The 21,789-nt window shown below is 43.1% G+C and overlaps 1 protein-coding gene across 1 annotated transcript in view; it reads left to right on the top strand.

Moving 5' to 3' along the window:
• The window catches only part of ACAP3 (ArfGAP with coiled-coil, ankyrin repeat and PH domains 3), a 279,280-nt gene that overhangs the window by 242,291 nt on the left and 15,200 nt on the right, over positions 1–21,789 (top strand). Inside the window, exons 21-25 of the mRNA XM_077457605.1 lie at positions 2,538–2,630; positions 5,195–5,415; positions 10,691–10,800; positions 11,190–11,300; positions 17,800–17,861. Of these exons, the coding sequence (XP_077313731.1) occupies positions 2,538–2,630; positions 5,195–5,415; positions 10,691–10,800; positions 11,190–11,300; positions 17,800–17,861 (597 nt within the window). The remainder of the gene's footprint in view (positions 1–2,537; positions 2,631–5,194; positions 5,416–10,690; positions 10,801–11,189; positions 11,301–17,799; positions 17,862–21,789) is intronic.

The following is a 21,789-nucleotide window of genomic DNA, read 5'->3' as shown; positions in this document are numbered from 1 at the left end:
TTATATGGAAGCAGTGCAAATATCGAATTTTGGCCTGGCATAAGCCTTCTGCAATCCTCTGTACAGCAGAGATTAGGCTGGGAGAGGGAAAAGCAGCTCTGTGAGGCAATCCGTTGTGTTGTGATACATACCGTATGTACCAACAAGAAACATGCTGCTAGTAGGAGAGAGTAGAGTGATGGAGGGAATGAGCTCATCATACCTCTGATTCCCTTTTCACTGTTCATTCATGGGCTGGGGGGAGGAACAGAGCTGTAAGGCCGCGTACACACGGGCGGATTGTCTGCCCAACTAAGTTCGTCAGACAATCCGACAGACAGTCCGTCCAACATTTGAATGAACGGACTTGACCACACACGATGAACAGACAGTCCGCTGAAAGCTTGCGCGATGACGTGTACAGCACGTACGACGGGACTAGAAAAACGACGTCCAATACACTGCAATGCAACCTTCGGCCGTGTAAATCCTTTCTGAGCATGCGCCATACTTAGTCCGTCCAACTTGCCTACACACGAGCGGACTGTCCGCTGAAACCAAGTTTGGACGGACAAAACCAAGTTTGGACGGACAAAATGACGGAAATTCCGAAAGACTTAGTCCGTCAGACTGTCCGCTGAAAAAGTCCGCTGAAGCCCACACACGAGCGGATTGTCCGCTGAAACACGGTTCAGCGGACTAAGTTGGGCAGACAATCCGCCCGTGTGTACGCGGCCTAAGTATTGTCTAAGTGCAAGAGAGAGAAAAATCAGGTCTTCTGCCAGAGAGGGCTTTGATGTGCAACAGAGCTGTGTAAATCTCACTACTGGATGGACAGAGAGACTGTCCTTTTGGCAGGAAAGAGCTGTGTGCCTGGAGTTCAGCCTTAACAATGATATTATTATGGATTATCTGTTGTCTTTCTAGCCAAGTAACAACATCTTAACCTAATATGAATCTAAAATAATGTATAGTTTGTAACTGTAGCAGCTTAATGATGAAGTGGTTCTAAAGTCAAATTTTTTTTTTACCTTAATGCAGTCTTTGAATTGGGGTAAAAAACCTTCCAGCTGCTGTGACTCCCCTCCCCCAAATGCTTACCGAGTCCTGTATTGATTCTGTGCTGTTCTCGACTGCAGGTCTTCTCTCCCCTCACATACTGACTTGGCTGAGAGCAGCGAGAGCTATTGGCTCCTGCTGCTGCCAGTCAATTACTGTGAGGATGGAGCAAGGGGGGGCGGGGCTGAGCTGCACTTTGTGTGTCTATGGATGCACACAGCCTGGCTTGGTAGCCTGCCCCACACATGTGCCCCTATAGCAGGGATATGCAATTAGCGGACCTCCAGCGGTTGCAAAACTACAAGTCCCACCATGCCTCTGCCTCTGGGTGTCATGCTTGTGGGTGTCAGTCTTGCTATGCCTCATGGGACTTGGAGTTCTGCAACAGCTGGAAGTCCATTAATTGCATATCCCTGCCCTAAGAAAGCCACCATATGAAGGAATCAAGAAGAACAGGTTTGGGGCTGCTCTGTGTAATATTCTAGCACAAAACAGATAAATATAACCTGTTTTTTATATTTAAAAAAAAAAGTGAGCTCTTACAATCGTTTTAATCTCCACAATCGCTTATAATATCACTATTGCCACAGATCTGTTCACAGAATACAGAACTTCTACAGATGTGGCAGACATCTGTACAAGTTCTAAATGTTAATTTAGAACTTGTTAAATGTTAATTTATGTATGGTTATACAATAGCAGGGGACACAGCTAAAAAATGAATACTGTTTGTCCAGTTTTTTTGTTTAAATATGTAATATTTATGATTGGATTTCCTGTACATATTAAAACATAAATGTTTTTAAACAGTACACAATGCAGCACAGTATTTGCTTGCAGACTTTGCTTGGCTTGAGATAAAATAGTAAGCAGCCAGGTGACAGGCATGTTATAGAGATGAGGTGAGGGAGGTGTTCTGTAGTCTTGGAGAAGAGAACTGGGCAGTTCCTGATGACTGGGGATTTATGTGCAGAGTTGTTGGCTCACTACAGGGAGTTGAGGGCTTATTGAACTTCTGTCATATCAATAGGTATATTTCCGCACTTGCAACATTTTTGAGTTAAAACATGGGAAGATGTGGATGTATTTTAGAGAGCACAAGCTTAAGTGTGAGAGTAAACAACAAAACCATGCTACTTAAGGTAACATATATAAATCTTTTGTAAATAAGCTTCTATATAGATGTCTGCAAAGGCCCAGTTGTGAGTGACACTGTGGCTCTATAGCTAAATCATAATTCGACAGGCTGTAAAGACTGCCTGGCCCTAGGAAGGCCATTGTCATTAGAATAGTAGGACATCTTCATTTGAGCTCTGATATTCTATTGGTTGTTTTAGTAAGTAGGTTGGAAAGGGTGAGATATGCGTTTTGATGCTAAGGTACAGTTACCTCATGTATAACATGGTAATTCATTGTAGTACTTTCTATGTTCAAATTATATTTTTGCAGTCTACTTTATTTTTAACATGGGTTTGGTATTTTTCTTGTTGGCCCTGCAGGTCTGAGCAGTGACAGCGGCCTTGGAGGAAGCACAGACGGAAGCAATGACGTCTTAGTATTTGGCTCGGTTGTGGACAGTGTCACAGAGGAAGGTGCATATTTACACTACAGTTACTATTCCTTAGAAAATGTCTTCATCTCCATTTGCAGAATTTTCAAGAAAAAATTAAAGCAATATGTTTTTTTTTGTTTTTTTTTTTAAACCACCACCAACTGCCCTTAGGTAGATTTTTGAAAATGTGAGGGAAAACCCTCTTAAACGTGTCGATTTCTCTGCCTTTGGATGCCATATTGGCACATGTTGGATACAAAGAACCTCTTATCTCTATATGCCTCTCATAAAGTCATAACAAGGCAAATAGGCTTTTTGCCATGCAAGGAAATTTGCTCCAGAACTTGGTGAATGAGGTGAAGCTCTTTTGACTTCCATTATCCAATTATGTGCACGCAAAAATGCATTTTTTTTTTCTCGCGTGTGATTGGGTAGTCTTTGCAAAGTGAAACTTCATCACATTCCATAAGCTCTGGGGCAAATTCCCTTGCAAATAAAAAAGTCTATTCACCTTTATTAAATTAACCTCTGTGTTTAAAAAAGTTTCCTGATGTAATCCTATACCTAGATATTGCGAGAAAAAATAAACTAATATTGTATGGACTTTATAAGGCACATGAGTACTCTATATAAAAGGTAATAAGAATTTTTTATTTAATTTACACAGACAAAAACCGCCGTGACCAGTTCCTCAAGCGTACCTGACAGCGCTACACAGGGCATAGGTATAGCATTGTCAGGTACGCTTGAGGAACTGGTCACGGCGGTTTTTGTCTGCTCCCCCACAGGAGATCGCATTTTAGGTGGCGACATTATCGTTGGGATATTTGATCAATGCGTCAATCCTATGCTACTACTTCTACTATTTAGTGACGTTTTTTCTACTCCTGGCTTAGGGTGGTCTAACGGTGGTGTGTACATGTGACTGTCCTTTGAGCACGGAACATGTCGAGCTACCTTGCTAAATAGAAATTTGGACCCTTACGCCTGACACCACTCCTGGGATCTTGAATATATCTCCTTTACAGAATACCAAATCAATGGCATTGTATTATTTATTATGGTAGTATTATATGCTGCGTTATAAGCCTTATTGGAGAATTTTAGTGTTCAGGTAGTATGGGCCATATTAATATTATTATTTTTTATGAAAAAAATCTTTCTACTATATACACGGTATTGTCAAATCTTTGTTAATCTGTGTAAATTAAATAAAAAATTATTATTACCTTTTAGATAGAGTACTCATGTGCCTTATAAAGTCCATACAATATTAGTTTCTTTTTTCTCACAATATATATTGGGATATTGGCACATTAATATCAGTTTGTTCACAGTGTCACCCTGCGATACATACGTTTTTTCACAACATTTAATTTTTACCTGGATAGACTCAATGATGGGTGTTCAGCAAGGATGAAGGTATGCAGGGGAAACAGATGTGTCAAAAGAAAAGTAATTATTAGCCTATTAAATGCCATATATTGGCTTCCCCATTAGGGCAGCAGCATTGAGCACAATAATAATGTTGCATTTTCTTGAAGCAGTTGAAGCACTGTCTCCTTTGCAAGCACTAGCCCATGTATGCTGCAGTATAACTAAAGATGCAAAGTCTAGCTCCACCACAGTTAATTTATATTAGTAGAGGATGTGCCATTCCTACTTCCCTTTGGTAGGGGCATCATCTAGGTCTGCGACCCAAAGTAATATCTAAGTGCTCTCTATATGGTTACACCCTTATCCAAGTCTTCCTTGAATAAAGATGTATGATTGTAATATTGGGATGTGGGGGGTTAATACCAAACCCTGCCTCTCATATGTATTGCTATTCTCTATATGATAGGGTTAATTTGAAGCCACAAAGTATTGGTAGTCCTATCCTATTTATAAAAAATTGCCCACACAGACCCTTCATATTATTTTATGCATTTTTGCTCAACAAATCGAATTAAAAATCTTTCCAACCTAGAAAGCTGTCCACAACTCTGCCCTGAGCTACATAACAAATCTCATCTCAAATCTCATCAAAATCATCCTCTTTGCTTTTCCTAAGACCTTCTGCTCTCTACCTCCCTCACCATCTCCTTCCATTCTCTTCTCCAAGACTTCTCCAGAGTCTTTCCCATTCTCTGGAATTCTCTACCTCAATCTGTCCAGATATCTTCTATTTTGTCTGCCTTTAGGTGATCTCTGAAAACTCATCTCTTCAGGGAAACCTATCCCACCAGTATCTAAAAGGCAGAATTTTTACTTTCTTCATCAACTCATCTCCAGACTATTACTTTTTGTATCACTGCCCCCCCCCCCACCTTTTAGATTGTAAGCCCTCACAAGCAGGGTCTTCTAACCCTATTGTTTTGACTTGTGTTTTCTTTTTTTTGGAAAGTGCTGCACAGACTGTTGGCGCTATATAAAACCTTTATAATAACAATTTAATTTCATGTCCTTGAGCGGAAGAAGGAAAGGGAGGTCCCAGGTGCTGTGGAGGCAGTTTTTATTTTGGACATATCAGGCTGAGTAGAGTTTGGTTGCCTTAGAACCTGAGCTACATTCTGTTTTCAATATTTTTCATGAGTGACAACTTTTCTTTCTCTATAAATTTAGAGTGTGAGGTCTCAGAAGAGTCTAGCGGAGAAGGAGAGACTGAACAAGACCCGTCAGATCCAGAAGACCTGAGGGAATTGCACCCTGGCTTGTTGATGTACAAGGCATCCCGGGCCAGGAACCTGCCTGTCATGGCTGAAGCTCTTGCCAATGGGGCTAATGTCAACTGGGTGAATGATGAGGACGAGAGCAAGACCCCTTTAATCCAGGCTGTGATGGGAGTAAGCATTAATGCCTTATCTCCAGTGCAAAAGACATGTCATTGGGTTCTATAGAAAAGTTATCATTATTCTAGCTCTCTAGCCTCCATCTTTAAGGCAGTCTTCCCAGTACTATAAAACTTACAACAAACAAATTTTATTAGAAGTCCACAAGACCTATAAATGTATTAACATGCAATTGCCATATTCAAAATCCACCATTCAAAAAATAAGAAAATAAAACAATATAACCTAAATTAAATAAAATAAGTGTCCAATAAACCACACAACAAATCCAGTGATGTGTGTATAATGGCAATAAATAAGGCCCAAATGTGATTAAAGATATATTTTACTTCTGTAATGCACTTCAATTCACTCTTGGTGATGTAAAGCATTGTTGTGCACTTCCACCTGTTTTACATCACCAGGAGTGGATTGAAGTGCGTTACAGAAGTGGAATATATCTTTAAAGTGGTTGTAAAGGCGCAAGGTTATTTTATTTTCATGCATTCTATGCATGAAGGTAAAAAACCTTCTGTAGCAGCACCCCCCCCCCCCCCCCCAGTACTTACCTGAGCTCCCTGTTGATCCAGCGATGTCCAGCAGAACCTTGCCTCTCTGGGGACTCACACTTCTGATTGGCTTTTGGCAACAGTGGGGGTCCCCAGCAGTAGGAAAGGGCCAAGTGTGCTGATGTGGGACCCGAGACGAGGAGGATCTTGGCTGCTCTGTGCAAAACCACTACATAGAGCTGGTACAGTGCCTTGAAAAAGTATTCATACCTCTTAAAATTTTGTTATGTTACAACCAAAAACACAAATGTATTTTATTGGGATTTTATAGACCAACACAAAGTGGCACATAATTGGGAAGTGGAAGGAAAATGATAAATGGTTTTCATTTTTTTTTACAAATATCTGGAAAATGTGGTGTGCATTTGTATTTAGCTTTTATTTAGATTTTACTTCGTAGAATTCCCTTTAGCTGCAATTACAGGTACAAATCTTTTTGGGGGTATCTCTACCAGCTTTGCACATCTAGAGAGTTACATTTTTGCCCATTCTTCTTTGCAAAATAGCTCAAGCTCTGCCAGATTGGGTTGAGGGCATTTGTGAACCCCAATTTTCAAGTTTTGCCACAGACTCTCAATTAAATTTAGGTCTGGACTTTGACTGGGCCATTCTAACACATGAATTTGCTTTGATCTAAACCAGGGGTGTTCAAACTACGACTCTCCTGTTGTTCAGGAACTACAATTCCCATCATGCCTAGTCATGTCTGTGAATGTCAGAGTTTTACAATGCCTCATGGGATGTGTTGTTCCACAACAGCTGGAGGGTTGTAGTTTGAAGATCCCTGATCTAAATCATTCCATTATAGCTCTGGCTGTATGTTTATGGTCGTTGTCCTGCTCGAAGGTGAACCTCCATCTCAGTCTCAAGTCTTTTGCAGACTCTAACATGTTTTCTTCTAATATTGCCCTGTATTTGGCTCCATCCATCTTCCCATCAACTCTGACCACTTGCGTTCCGGACCTTCATCCCTGAATGCATAGGGCACTAAATGCGGGTGCCTCTCAGTACAGCATTTCTATTTCTAAGGGGCCATAGAAAGTTACCAAATCAAGAGAAACTCCTCCTTTTTCACAGTGTGTTCCCAATTGTTAGGGTGTTTTTTTATTTGGGAATGAACAGGTCAGTTTGATACAATTTTGGGACTTGAAAACAGAATCTCATGCAGCCCTACCAAATCAATATAATTTCTAACAATCAGAGGACAGAGAAATGTTAACGGGAGACATTAGTGGTCCTCAGATACAGGCCGCATGCCTAGGATTTGATCTGTATTAAAAACTAACTATATAGACCTTATAACCTGACCACACTTCCTACAATGTTTAAACCCCACTCCTGACCTTTTAAAGAAAATCTGTCATATTGCTCATTCAGGGCAAAGTGACAGTCTTACTAGCACATCCTCCAACCCACTTATGCTTTATACCCTAAACCTTCGCTGTGTTCCTTTGCCTCTTCGCTGTCGCAAATACCCACTGCTTCCAGGTATGGGGAAGCATGCAGTGCTTGGATCTGTACAGCTAGGCCCAAACACCAGGGGCGGACTGACAACTCGTGGGGCCCCCAGGCAATCAGAAATTATGGGGCCACACAGTATACACACACACAGTATACACAGACATGTTTCTATTGGCTGAGAAGGTACTGGAGAGGTGGGGCAGCTATAATCTCTGGATTTCTAGACCAAAAGGATGTCGGTAAGGGACCTTTCAGAGACAGATGTAAAAAAAAAAAAAAAAACACAGATTTTTAAATATTTTCCCTGGTTTTACTGAGGCTGGCAACTCTGATGGGGCCCCCTAGTGGCCCGGGGCCCTCAAGCAGTGCCCGAGTGGCCAAATGGTCAGTCCGCTCCTTCCAAACACTGTCACACAAGGGTGCCATCATCAACCCTGTACAAGCTCTGACATCCTCCCACACAGAGCCTAAACAGGTCGACTCCTGGAGGAACAGAGTAAATTACAATATGGCTAGGTTGTGTGGGTGGTCAGTTGTGATATGTACTATAGTTCTAGGAAGGAGATTGGAAAAAATGCTGCATATTTAAATCTGCATATATAAATATAATTGTTAAGAAAATATTGTTTTTCTTTTATGTTTTTCGTTTATAGTAAAACTTTGAAGCAAATCTCTAAAAAAGAGAAAAATGGTGGAAAGCCTTTGCTGACCTCCTTCAACTCTAAAATATAATTTTTATGTTAAGGTGGTTGTAAGCCTCTGACATGAAAAATGAACAAAGCGTATGCTTCTATAGTGTGTATGCCTCAATCCAAAGCACTGAGTGTGATTTCTGTCTACAGTATACAGTATCTCACAAAAGTGAGTACACCCCTCAAATTTTTTGTAAATATTTTCTTATACCTTTTCATGTGACAACACTGAAGAAATTACACTTTTCTACAATGTAAAGTAATGAGTGTGCAGCTTGTATAACAGTGTAAATTTGCTGTCCCCTCAAAATAACACAACCCACAGCCATTAATGTCTAAACTGCTGGCAACAAAAGTGAGTATATCCCTAAGTGAAAATGTCCAAATTGGGCTCAAAGTGTCAATATTTTGTGTGGCCACCATTATTTTCCAGCACTGTCTTAACCCTCTTGGGAATGGAGTTCCCCAGAGCACCTTAGGTTGCCACTGTAGTCCTCTTCCACTCCTCCATAACGGAGCTGGTGGATGTTAGAGACCTTACGCTCCTCCACCTTCCAGTTGAGGATGCCCCACAGATGCTCGATAGGGTTTAGGTCTGGCGACATTCTTGGCCAGTCCATCACCTTTACCCTCAGCTTCTTTATAAAGACAGTGGTCGCCTTGAAGGTGTGTTTGGGTCGTTATCATGTTTGAATACTGCCCTGCTGCCCAGTCTCTGAAGAGAGGGGATCGTGCTCTAGTTCAGTATGTCACAGTACATGTTGGCATTCATGGTTCCTCAATGAACTGTAGCTCCCCAGTGCCGGCAGCACTCACTCAACCCCGGACCATGACACAACCATCACCATGCTTGACTGAAGGCAAGACACACTTGTCTTTGTACTCTTCACCTGGTTGCCGCTACACAAGCTTGACATCCACTGAACCAAATACATTTGTCTTGGTCTCATCAAACCACAGGACATGATTCCAGTAATCCATGTCCTTAGTCTGCTTGTCTTCAGAAAACTGTTTACGGGGCTTTCTTCTGCATCATCTTTAGAAGAGGCTTCCTTCTGGGACGACAGCCATGCAGATCAATTTGATGCAGTGTGCGGTGTATGGTCTGAGTACTTACAGGCTGATCCCCCACCCATTTAACCTCTGCAGCAATGCTGGCAGCACTCATACATCTATTTCCCAAAGTCAACCTCTGGATATGAAGCTGAGCATGTGCACTCAACTTCTTTGGTTGACCATGACGAGGCCTGTTTTGAGTGGAACCTGTCCTATTAAACCGCTGTATGGTATTGGCCACCGTGCTGCAGCTCACTTTCAGGATCTTGGAAATCTTATAGCCTAGACCAGTGATTGCGAACCTTGGCACCCCAGATGTTTTGGAACTACATTTCCCATGATGCTCATGCACTCTGCAGTGTAGTTGAGCATCATGGGAAATGTAGTTTCAAAACATCTGGGTTGCCAAGGTTCGCCACTGGCCTAGACCATCTTTATGTAGAGCAACAATTCTTTTTTCAGAGTTCTTTGCCATGAGGTGCCATGTTGAACTTCCAGTGACCAATATGAGAAAGTGAGAGTGATAACACCAAATTTAACACACCTGCTCCCTATTCACACCTGAGACCTTGTTATTCTAACGAGTCACATGACATCGGGGACGGAAAATGACTAATTGAGCCCAATTTGGACATTTTCACTTAAGGGTGTACTTTTATTGCCAGCGGTTTAGACAATAATGGCTGTGTGTTGAGTTATTTTGAGGGGACAGCAAATTTTAACTTTTATACAAGCTGTACACTCACTACTTTACATGGTAGCAAAGTGTCATTTCGTCAGTGTTGTCACATGAAAAGATATAATAAAATATTTACAAAAATGTGACGGGTGTACTCACATTTGTGAGATACTGTAGTTCCTCTGCTATCTGCATAAATCATTTCTAAAAGGCTGTGCAGACTCCAAAAGATCCAGTGGCATGGGGGAGGGGAGCCCCAGCACACAGAATGTGATTGACAGCCTTGGCTGTGCATGTTCCCTTATGGGATTCTGTAGAGGGGTGTGTGTGTGTTCCCTCCACTCAGGTCTCAGAGTACACTCATCTCTCCTCCCTGTGCTGTGCAGTGTGTGATGTCAGATCCACACTGTTGTCTGCTTGAACTGAGAAAAGCTGTGTAAGTTCTGAAATTTAGAGGAGAGATGGCTGCAGATTAACAGGTACAACTTATGGAGGAAGACTTGTTTCATCTTGTGCATCGCCGGAGGCCAGTCACGTCACTAAGTATATGTGAGGGAATACAACCATTTTAAGTTACTGCTTGGGAACCAGCATGCGAACCAGAGAAAAGTCAGGAGTCCTTCTTTGCATACTTGTGCTAGGTCACTGGGTATTGATGCAAGCAAGCATGACAGCCATATAATTAGTATTTTTCAGAAGGAGGAGTCAGTAATGGCAGCCTCCATAAGCTGCCTATCTAACCCTTATTTGTGGTACTGTGCTTTACCCTGTGCTTACATGAAATATATTGTATTTGTACATCTATTATAGCAATATATATTGTATTTCCTCAGGGATCATTGATAGCCTGCGAGTTTCTACTACAGAATGCTGCAGATGTGAACCAAACAGATGTTAGAGGGCGAGCACCTATTCATCACGCCACGTATCTGGGGCATACTGGGTAGGTACTGGGCCTTAGAGCCAGAATATAGGTCTCACAAATAATTAAATCTGTAAAGCTAGCATGTTAACGATTTTACCTCGGTTTTTAAAACTGAGAGATATACTAATAAGTAGACTAGCTGACCTCCTTTTCGGTCATGGGATCAGATTTTTTTTTTACGTAATTCAGACTTGCCTAGTTATGATATGATGAGGAAGAAAGGTGGCCACATACAGCTCCTAATTGTTTGAATTCTTCCACATTTGTATGCTGGCTTGTTAAATTGATATCTTCCTATTAGCTTATTGCGCTCATGTAGAGCCTTGTAATTGTACAACAGGTATATCAAATATATTCTGTTGGTGTGTCTGCTCACTGCTAATGCTGTGTGTCTTCTTCCTATTCAGTCAGGTGTGTTTATTCTTAAAAAGAGGAGCCAATCAGCATGCTGTGGATGAAGACGGACAAGATCCACTCAGTATATCTGTGCAGGCAGCTAATGCAGATATTGTCACTTTGTGAGTTTTCCATTCTAATTTTTGGCTTTTGTGAATTTTTATGTACAACTAACACACAGAAAAAATAAGGCCTCATGGACACTGGAGTTAATTAATCATGCATCGTGATCACCACTGTTACCCTTCAGTTAAAGTAGTTCTAAATGCTAGGCTTTTTTTTTTTTTTGCTTTTTTTTTTTACTTTAATGCATTTTCGGCATTAGGGTAAATATGCCCCAGTACCTTTCTGTGCTCCACCTGTTCCCAAATACTTAGTCACCAGGTCCATGGCGATCTGTGCCGCTTCCGTGAATTTAGAGGTTGTAGAAGAGGTTAATGAAAGGAGCAGGGTGATGGGCTGTTGCTGTTGACCATTAAATTGCTGATAGGATGGAGCAGGGGCTAGGTTTGCTGGGGTTTGTGTGTCCATGGTCCCATGTAGCTCAGCTCAGGTTCCAAACGGGAGCACAAACACACATGTTTTGCCTTCAGAACCTGTGAGGTTATGGTGACGCCCTCTACAGGAAGAGAGGTAGAAGCAATGTCTCAGGAGAAAACTATAGGAAAGCCATCACAGAGAAAGTAAGATTAAGATTTTTATTGATAAGCTTGAATAGCTGAAATAAAACTAGGAAGGTTTAATATAATTTTAGGCAAACATTTACAAAGCATCCTGCAAGCTTCAAGCAGTTTTTTTAACCACTTGCCGACCGCCTAACGCCGATGTACGTCGGCAGAATGGCACGGGCAGGCATAAGCACGTACATGTACGTGATTTGCCTCCCGCGGGTCGGGGGCCCGATCGGGCCCCCGCCCGGTGCCTGCGGCGGTCGGTTTTCGTTCGGGAGCGATCCCGGACGAGGGGACGGCCATTCATTCATGGCCACCCCCTCGCGATCGCTCCCGACGAATAGAAATCCCCGGTGACATCACTTCCTCTCCTGTAATGTAAACACAGGAGAGGAAGTGATGTATTCTCTCCTCCGTGTCGGTATTTTTCGTTCCGACACGGAGGAGAGCGGATCAGTGAGTTGCACCAACACATCCCACACACAGTAGAACATGCCAGGCACACTCACACCCCCCCTTTACCCCCCGATCACCCCCCCAATTACCCCTGCCCCCCAGTCACAGTGACACCAATGTCATTTTTTTTTTTTTTTTTTTTTTTTTTGCATTGGTGTCATTTGTGACTGTAATAACTGTTAGGGCAGTTAGAGTTAGCCCCCTTTAGTTCTAATGTACCCCCCTAACCCCCCCAATAAAGGTTTAACCCCGTGATCACCCCCCGTCGCCAGTGTCACTAAGGCTGGGTTCACATTGCAGCGGTTTATGAGAACGAATGTGATTCGCACCGCACTGCAGTGCAAATCACATCCGATCTCTGTGCGATTCGAGTTCAGCCATTCGCCGCACCCGCCGCACCCGCCACACCCGCCGCACCCGCCGCAAATTCGCACGGGACCCTTTTTTTGGCCCGCAGCAGAATCGGATCGCATGGGTGTTCACACCATGCGATCCGAGTTTGCAGATCGCACTGCGATATGCGAACTGATCTGGGGGTGTCAGTAACATTTCACTGACACTCCCAGCAGTTCGCATAGGGCAGTGTGAACTGCCGCCGGGAGGCATGCGATGCGGGAACCCGCCGCGGATTCGCGGCGTTTCCGCATCGCTCCAGTGTGAACCCAGCCTAATAAGCGATCATTTTTCTGATCGCCGTATTAGTGTCCCAGGTGACGCTAGTTAGGCAGGTAGGTATTTAGGTTCGCCGCAGCTTTTTATAGCGCCAGGGACCCCCATATACTACCGCATAAAGCCCCCTGATTGCCCCCTAGTTAACCCTTTCACCAGTGATCACCATATAACTGTTACAGGTGACGCTGGTTGGTTAGTTATTTTTTTATAGTTTCAGGGCACCCGCCATTTATTACCTAATAAAGGTTTAACCCCCTGATCACCCGGCGGGTGTCATTTGTGACTAATAACTGTTAGGGCAGTTAGGGTTAGCCCCCTTTAGTTCTAAGGTACCCCCCTAACCCCCCCAATAAAGGTTTAACCCCGTGATCACCCCCCGTCGCCAGTGTCACTAAGGCTGGGTTCAGATTGCAGCGGTTTGAGAACGGATGTGATTCGCACTGCAGTGCAAATCACATCCGATCTCTGTGCGATTCGAGTTCAGCCATTCGCCGCACCCGCCGCACCCGCCGCAAATTCGCACGGGACCCTTTTTTTGGCCCGCAGCAGAATCGGATCGCATGGGTGTTCACACCATGCGATCCGAGTTTGCAGATCGCACTGCGATATGCGAACTGATCTGGGGGTGTCAGTAACATTTCACTGACACTCCCAGCAGTTCGCATAGGGCAGTGTGAACTGCCGCCGGGAGGCATGCGATGCGGGAACCCGCCGCGCATTCGTGGCGTTCCCGCATCGCTCCAGTGTGAACCCAGCCTAATAAGCGATCGTTTTTCTGATCGCTGTATTAGTGTCACAGGTGACGCTAGTTAGGCAAGTAGGTATTTAGGTTCGCCGCAGCTTTTTATAGCGCCAGGGACCCCCATATACTACCGCATAAAGCCCCCTGATTGCCCCCTAGTTAACCCTTTCACCAGTGATCACCATATAACTGTTACAGGTGACGCTGGTTGGTTAGTTATTTTTTTATAGTTTCAGGGCACCCGCCATTTATTACCTAGTCTCACTAGTGTACCCCTAAATTTAGGGGTGTCTACTTTCCAAAATGGGGTCATTTGGGGGGGGTTTGTGCCATCTTGGCATTTTATGGCCTTCAAAACTGTAACGCCCTTAGAAAGCCTGAAGGCGGTGCTTGGTTTTCGGGGCCCCGTACGCGGCTAGGCTCCCAAAAAGTCCCACATATGTGGTATCCCCGTACTCAGGAGAAGCAGCAGAATTTATTTTGGGGTGTCATTTCACATATGCCCATGGCATGCGTGAGCAATATATCATTTAGTGACAACTTTGTGAAAAAAAAAAAAAAAAAAAAAAAGTTTGTAATTTTCCCGCAACTTGTGGCAAAATATAAAATATTCCATGGACTCAACATGCCTCTCAGCAAATAGCTTGGGGTGTCTACTTTCTAAAATGGGGTCATTTGTGGGGGTTTTGTGCCATCTTGGCATTTTATGGCCTTCAAAACTGTAATAGGTAGTGAGGAGTGAAGTCAAATATTTACGCCCTTAGAAAGCCTGAAGGCGGTGCTTGGTTTTCGGGGCCCCGTACGCGGCTAGGCTCCCAAAAAGTCCCACATATGTGGTATCCCCGTACTCAGGAGAAGCAGCAGAATTTATTTTGGGGTGTCATTTCACATATGCCCATGGCATGTGTGAGCAATATATCATTTAGTGACAACTTTGTGAAAAAAAAAAAAAAAAAAAAAAAGTTTGTAATTTTCCCGCAACTTGTGGCAAAATATAAAATATTCCATGAACTCAACATGCCTCTCAGCAAATAGCTTGGGGTGTCTACTTTCTAAAATGGGGTCATTTGTGGGGGTTTTGTGCCATCTTGGCATTTTATGGCCTTCAAAACTGTAATAGGTAGTGAGAAGTGAACTCAAAAATTTACGCCCTTAGAAAGCCTGAAGGCGGTGCTTGGTTTTCGGGGCCCCGTACGCGGCTAGGCTCCCAAAAAGTCCCACATATGTGGTATCCCCGTACTCAGGAGAAGCAGCAGAATTTATTTTGGGGTGTCATTTCACATACGCCCATAGCATGTGTGAGCAATATATCATTTAGTGACAACTTTGTGTAAAAAAAAAAAAAAAATTTTTTTTTTGTCATTATTCAATCGCTTGAGGCAAAAAAATAAAATATTCAATGGGCTCAACATGCCTCTTATCAATTTCCTTAGGGGGTCTACTTTCCAAAATGGGGTCATTTGGGGGGGTTTTGTACTGCCCTGCCATTTTAGCACCTCAAGAAATGAGATAGGCAGTCGTAAACTAAAAGCTGCGTAAATTCCAGAAAACGTACCTTAGTTTGTAGATGTGACAACTTTTGCGCAAACCAATAAATATACAATTATTGACTTTTTTTTTACCAAAGACATGTGGCTGAATACATTTTGGCCTAAATGTATGACTAAAATTGAGTTTATTGGATTTTTCTAATAACAAAAAGTAGAAAATATCATTTTTTTTCAAAATTTGCGGTCTTTTTACGTTTATATCGCAAAAAATAAAAATCGCAGAGGCAATCAAATACCATCAAAAGAAAGCTCTATTTGTGGGAAGAAAAGGACGCAAATTTTGTTTGGGTACAACATTGCATGACCGCGCAATTACCAGTTAAAGCAGCGCAGTGCCAAAGTGTAAAAAGACCTCTGGTCATTTACCAGCAAAATGGTCCGGTCTGAAAGTGGTTAAGGTGTTAATGCACCCTTCAGCTCCAGTGTAGGAGTGTTGAATATATATCCTAATGGGAAAGCTTGATGTATCTTTAAACAAGTTTTTAGCAATCTTAGGTGGGCTTTTGAGCAAGTGTCAAGCAGTGCTGAAACAAACACTCTCTACTGTTGGTAAATTTATTCTCTTGCATTCAGTTTTGATACGCTTTCAGAAAGAGCAGCAAACCCGCAGGATATAATAGAAGTCTATGGCTAAGCACAGCAAACCTGCAAGAAAGCTGCAGGTACACTGCATCCACGGCATGGGTAAACTGCAGCACATCAGTGTGAAAGTAGCCCTGTACTATTATGCCCAGTGTATTTCTTCACACTTACCTGAAGATCTCTTCTTTCCTGGTGCTGGCACCACTCTGGAGACTGCTAGCCGAGATGCAAAGTGGAATGCAGTGTTTATCACTCTACATTGGAACAGGAGGCAGCACTACAGAAGAGGCATCAGCCTATGCGGCTCTTGCTCCCTACTACAGCTCCAACTTTACAAGTAGTCCCTCTGAACTGCACTTTAACCACTTGAGACCCCCGCTATAGCCGAATGACGGCTACAGCGCAGACCTCCTTTGCCGGGACTACGTCTATTGACGTCGTCCCGTGCACGAGCGGCCTACGCGCCCCCCTCTGTGATCGGCGAGTCTATGAGACTCGCCTGATCACCGATCCGAGCAAGGGGTCGATCCCGACCCCTTATCACGTGATCAGCTGTCAGCCAATGACAGCTGATCATGTGATACAACGGAGTCGGTAATTGGCTATTATTCCGTCAGCGCAAGGAGAAAAAAAAAAGCCGATCACCGGCGGCCGCAATCGGGACATCAGTCCCGATCATGGCCAGCCCTGCCAGTGCCCACCTGCCCCCTGCCAGTGCCCACCTGCCCCCTGCCAGTGCCACCTCTTTAAAAAATAAGTGCCCCCCGTCAGTGCCACCCAGCAATGCCCACAGTGCCACCCAGCAGTGCCCACAGTGCCACCCAGCAGTGCCCACAATCTGCCTCAACAAAGGTGCTGCACCCCAGTGCCACATATCCGTGCCCATCAGTGTCATCTACCAGTGCCCATCAGTGCCGCCCATCAGTGCCCAGCAGTGCCACCTATCAGAGCCACCTATCAGTGCCCATCAGTCCCATCTATCAGTGGCACCTATCAGTGCCCCTTAGTGCCACCCATCTGTGCCACCCATCCGTGCCATCTTATCTGTGCCCATCTTTTCCCATCAGTGCCGCCTTATCTGTGCCCATCTTTTCCCATCAGTGCCGCCTTATCTGTGCCCATCGTGCCGCCTTATCTGTGCCTATTAGTGCCGCCTTAACTATGCCTATTAGTGCCCACCAGTGCAGCCTATCAGTCCCACCAATGCAGCCTATCAGTGCCTACCAGTGCAGCCTATCAGTGCCGCCTCATCAGCGCACTTCAATGAAGGAGAAAAATGACCTGTTTGCAAAATTTTATAACAAACTATTAAACATGATTTTTTTTTTTTTTTTGCATCTTTTTTTGTTTGTTTAGCAAAAAATAAAACTCCCAGCTGTAATTAAATACCACCAAAAGAAATCTCTATTTGTGGGGAAAAAATTATAAAAATTTCATTTGGGTACAGTGTTGTATGCCCGCGCAATTGTCATTCAAAGTGCATCAGCGCTGAAAGCTGAAAATTGGTCTGGGCAGGAGGGGGGTTTAAGTGCCCAGTAAGCAAGTGGTTAATGCTCTGGGATGGCGGGTCAGCAAGCCTATATAGTGACCTACCAGTCACCATCTACTGGTAAATTGTGAGCTACGGGTTGCTGACCCCCGGAATAAAGCATTCAAGTATTTTATCTTTTTTATTAGCATTGGGTAGGTCTAGATGAGTTTATAAATGTGAAATGAAGCATAGAAAAATCACCATCATATGGTCACCATGCACCAGCTATGAAGTGTCCCCTTACACTATGTTGTTCTTCCTTTCCTGACATGTACCACTAGTGGTATTCTTACACACTGTAAGACAAAATATTCTCTCTCTTTTTTCACTACTGTGCCACGTAAGAATTGTTTTATTTTTTGTATTAAAGTCTTCAGTGTTCAGAACACAAGCTCATTAGAACCTCTATTCCTGCAGGCTGCGACTTGCTCGGATGAACGAGGAGATGAGGGAAGCAGAAGGACCATTCGGACAACCAGGTCAATATCCCAGCAACAGTCCTACAGAGCAGCAGTACAGGAAGTGCATCCAGGAATTCATCTGCCTTAATATAGATGAGTGTTAGACAAAGCCCCACAAGGGGGTGCAGTTGATCCCTACTTTTGAACTTTTTTCATCACTAGCTGCTCTTGGCATCTTTTTTTTTTTTTTTTTTTTTTTTAATGAAAAACCTGCATGGGGAAAATCTTCTGGCACCAAGGGTGGGGAAAAATAAACTTGTGGACCAGGGGCACAATAAAACCAAAATTTTTGGAAGGGTCTGGACCAAAACTATTGTTTTTTTGCCCTCATCACTGCCGAGAGCAAGATGCAAGATGGTGATGTGTAATTTATGTACTGTTCAGCACTTTTAAAAACTGTGATTCTTTTAGGATTTAACATGTTGAGATCAGAGCAGACTACGAGTCAGCAAGTTAAGCCTTGGCTCTTCTGCCTCTATAGTGCCTGACTGTATATTTATTTAGTGGTAAATCTGAAGTGACCCAGCTGAGCCAGTGAAAGGTACTTATAGGGACTTATATCCGATTCCTAGCTTATCTTAGGGTTCTTGTCTTAATGAAATAAAGGTTTGGTCTGCCCAAAATAGATATTGTAGTCAGCAGTTTTAGTCACTTGCTGGCTTCGTTTATTTCTCTTGCGGAGTCTGAGGAAGGATATTTCCATTTGAATTTTCAAATCCACCTACCTGATGTAGCTATTCTGGGGATGGGTAACCTCTTACCAAACTTTCTGCTGGAGTTGATGTGAGATATGCGCACTGTATGATCAAAAGTTTGTGGGCATCTGACCATCATGAATATAAGAGATTGTTGGGCATCCTATTCCTAAACTGTGGTTTTAATATGGAATTGCTCCCCATTTTTGCGGGAATACCAGCCTCCACATTTCTGGGAAGATTTTTCACAAGATTTTGGAGTGTATTTGTGAGAATTTGTGCCCCGTTCAGCCAAAAGAGCATTTGTGAGGTCAGGAACCAATGTTGGATTACATGACCTTTCACAAAAGTTCCACCACACTAAGCACATCATACCATGTCTTTATGGAACTGGCTTGCTGGAACAGAAAAGGGCCTTCACCAAACTGTTGCCAAAAAGTTGAAAAATGCACAATTTTCTAAAATGTCTTTTAATGATATAGCATGAACAGTACCCTTCTCTGGAAACACCTGAAATCAGGAACTTGGTGGGGTTTACACAAACTTTTGGCCAAATAGTGTAAGCAGCAGTAAGTGATAGAACCTGCCAGTGTTTACCTATGACTGAACAATCAATTTTAGACATGCTGCCCCTGGATTTAATGTTTACCAACTGATCTGTAGAGCTCAGCATTGAAGAGTGATGGAGTGTCAGTTGCTTTGCTGTACTGCTATATGGATGGGGTTGGAGTATCTGTAGAAACCCATAGATCCAGCACTTTTGGTATTTTCTGGTTTTCCTAGTGCTTATTTGTAGTATACATACACAAGCAAATTTTGGGATTGTGTTGAAGGCAGTAAGTTGTCATCAGATGACAACGTTTTTTAAATCATTCGGAATTCATTGACAGGGTGCGGTTGACCTCCTCCTGACCTGCATTTCACCTGCTTTAATCATGTTTTGCATTCCCATAGACTTGTACAGTGATTCAAATCCCGCTCACAATAAATCATAGTGTTTTGAAATCACAAAAGCATCTAAGCAGTAAATGACAAACTATAGCAGTCAACTTGTAAAGAACAGAAAATACAAAATAAAGAGTACATGATAAATCATGTATGTATACCCCATTGCCTGTGAATACCTCTGTCCCAGGAACATTATCTTCCCCTGCCAATTATAAAACCATCCATAACAAGGTCAACAGGCGCTAGGCCTGGTGTGTCCAACCAGGGAGCCCATAATTTACCAAAGCTATCCCTATGTTGAAAGATGCATTTTTCTAGTTGGAGGGTATCTCCGATTTGGGCTATCCATTCCTTTATTTGGGGGTCAGTAGATGTCCAATGCCGAAGTATTATCTTACGAACCTGGAAAAATCCCCTAGCTATGATCTGTTTGGGAAAATCATCCACCAGGAGATCACACAGTATCCCCAATAGGCATTGTTTTGGTTCCTCTGGTACATGTACCTGGAACACCTGGTTAATGATAGCAATAACCCCCTTCCAATATCGGTGTAGCTTTGGGCAGCTCCACATAAGATGGATCAGATCCCTCAGTCTCTGCTGCATCTAGTACACATAGGATTTTCCCTTATGCCCATGTGGAACATCCTCGCTGGTGTGTAGTGAACCCGCAAGAGTAGATACAACTGCAAGAGGCTTTGAGCCACATTCAGTGAGCATTATTTGACTACTAAGAGAACCTCTTCCCACTGCTCCCCCTCAAATGCTCCTACATTCTTCTCCCACTTAGATATCTCTTTAAAAGGATGCTCCAGTAGGAAACTGTTCAACAGCATAGAGTAACTTTGTGAGATTAATCCTTTATAGGTGTCCACCTCATACATGTAATTAAATATCGGGGAAGGCGATTGTATCCAAGAACTAGGCCCTCGTGCTTTTATTGCATGATGAAGTTGCATATAGTAGAATATCATCGAGTCAGGGAGTCAAAACCATTCTCATAAGTCCACAAAGGAGGCAGCCTCCCATTAGCGAAAACGTGGTGCAGATGAATAATCACAAAGAGTGTCCATCTTGCACCATACTTTTGCCTAACCAGCTCTGGGTAGTAGGCATTACTCCAGATAGGGCTGAACCTCGTGAACCCTGTAATCTGTTGCAGTTGTCTAACCTTTTTCCAGGTTTTTTGCATTAGGTCATATGTAGGATACAACTTGTTCGATTTACAGAAGGATAACCCCTCTAATCCACATTCAATCCTCTCTACACCCACTGTATGAATAAGTAGTCTAGTGGAAGGGTTCCTGTCTCTCTTATTTATTCCATTGGTGGAACACATAGAGCACGCTATATGCTGCATTTGGGAAGCCAAATAATAGAGCCAGGGATTGGAGAGAGACAGTCCCCCAGCATCTTTGGGTCTCTGAAATTGCTCCAATTTCACCCTTGGGTTTTTTGACTGCCAAAGTAGGGACATAAAGATGATATAATACAGAAAATGTTCAAGGGGTGACCACTGGGGAATTATGGAGGACATATAACAGTTGGGGCATTAGAATCATCTTAATAAGGTTGGTCCAACCAACCAAAGACATTTTAAGTTGTGACCATACCTTAACCCTATCCCAAAACCTGGAGAGTAGGGCCGTTAAGTTGAGGCTTATATATTCTAATGGATATGGAGTCACCTGTATACCCAGGTATTTAAATGCAGAAGAGATGGATATATTGGCCTTAACTAGAGAGGGAGAGGCTGGCACCACATCTAGAAGCAAAAGGGAGGACTTAATCAAGCCTGAGTATGTGCCGAACTCTGTGATTACTGCCATTACCTCTTTAAGAGATGATGTAGTGTCACCCAACATTAGCATGGTGTCATCCATGTATAACTTTAGTTTTTCTTGTAGGCGCCCATACTGAAACCCACATATATTCTTCTCTGATCTAATAAAAGCTGCCTTGGGCTCAATGGTAAGGGTAAATAGAAATGGAGACGGGGGCAGCCCTGCCTTGTTCCCCTATGTAGATCAAAACTAGGGGAGATCCTTCCCACCTCTCTAACGACTGCCTTTGGAGATTGGTAAAGTAATTGGACCCATGAGAGGAAGCCTTCTCCAAAGCCAAATTTGCGCATTACTGTCCACAACTATGTCCACTCAATGCTTTTAAAAGCTTTATGGGTGGAAAACCTCTTGTCATCTAGCTATGGCTAGCTCCTGGGCTCCTATTATTAGGATAGCTTATTAACCCTAGACTATCTACAGGTTCACTTTAAGATTTTCAATTGGCTTTATATTGTATCC

The sequence above is a fragment of the Lithobates pipiens genome, unplaced genomic scaffold, assembly GCF_037356315.1.
Source record: "Lithobates pipiens isolate NorthernLeopardFrog02 unplaced genomic scaffold, aLitPip1_a1.2 Scaffold_27, whole genome shotgun sequence".
Taxonomy (NCBI): Eukaryota; Metazoa; Chordata; class Amphibia; order Anura; family Ranidae; genus Lithobates; species Lithobates pipiens.
This window is presented reverse-complemented; position numbering and strand designations above follow the sequence as displayed.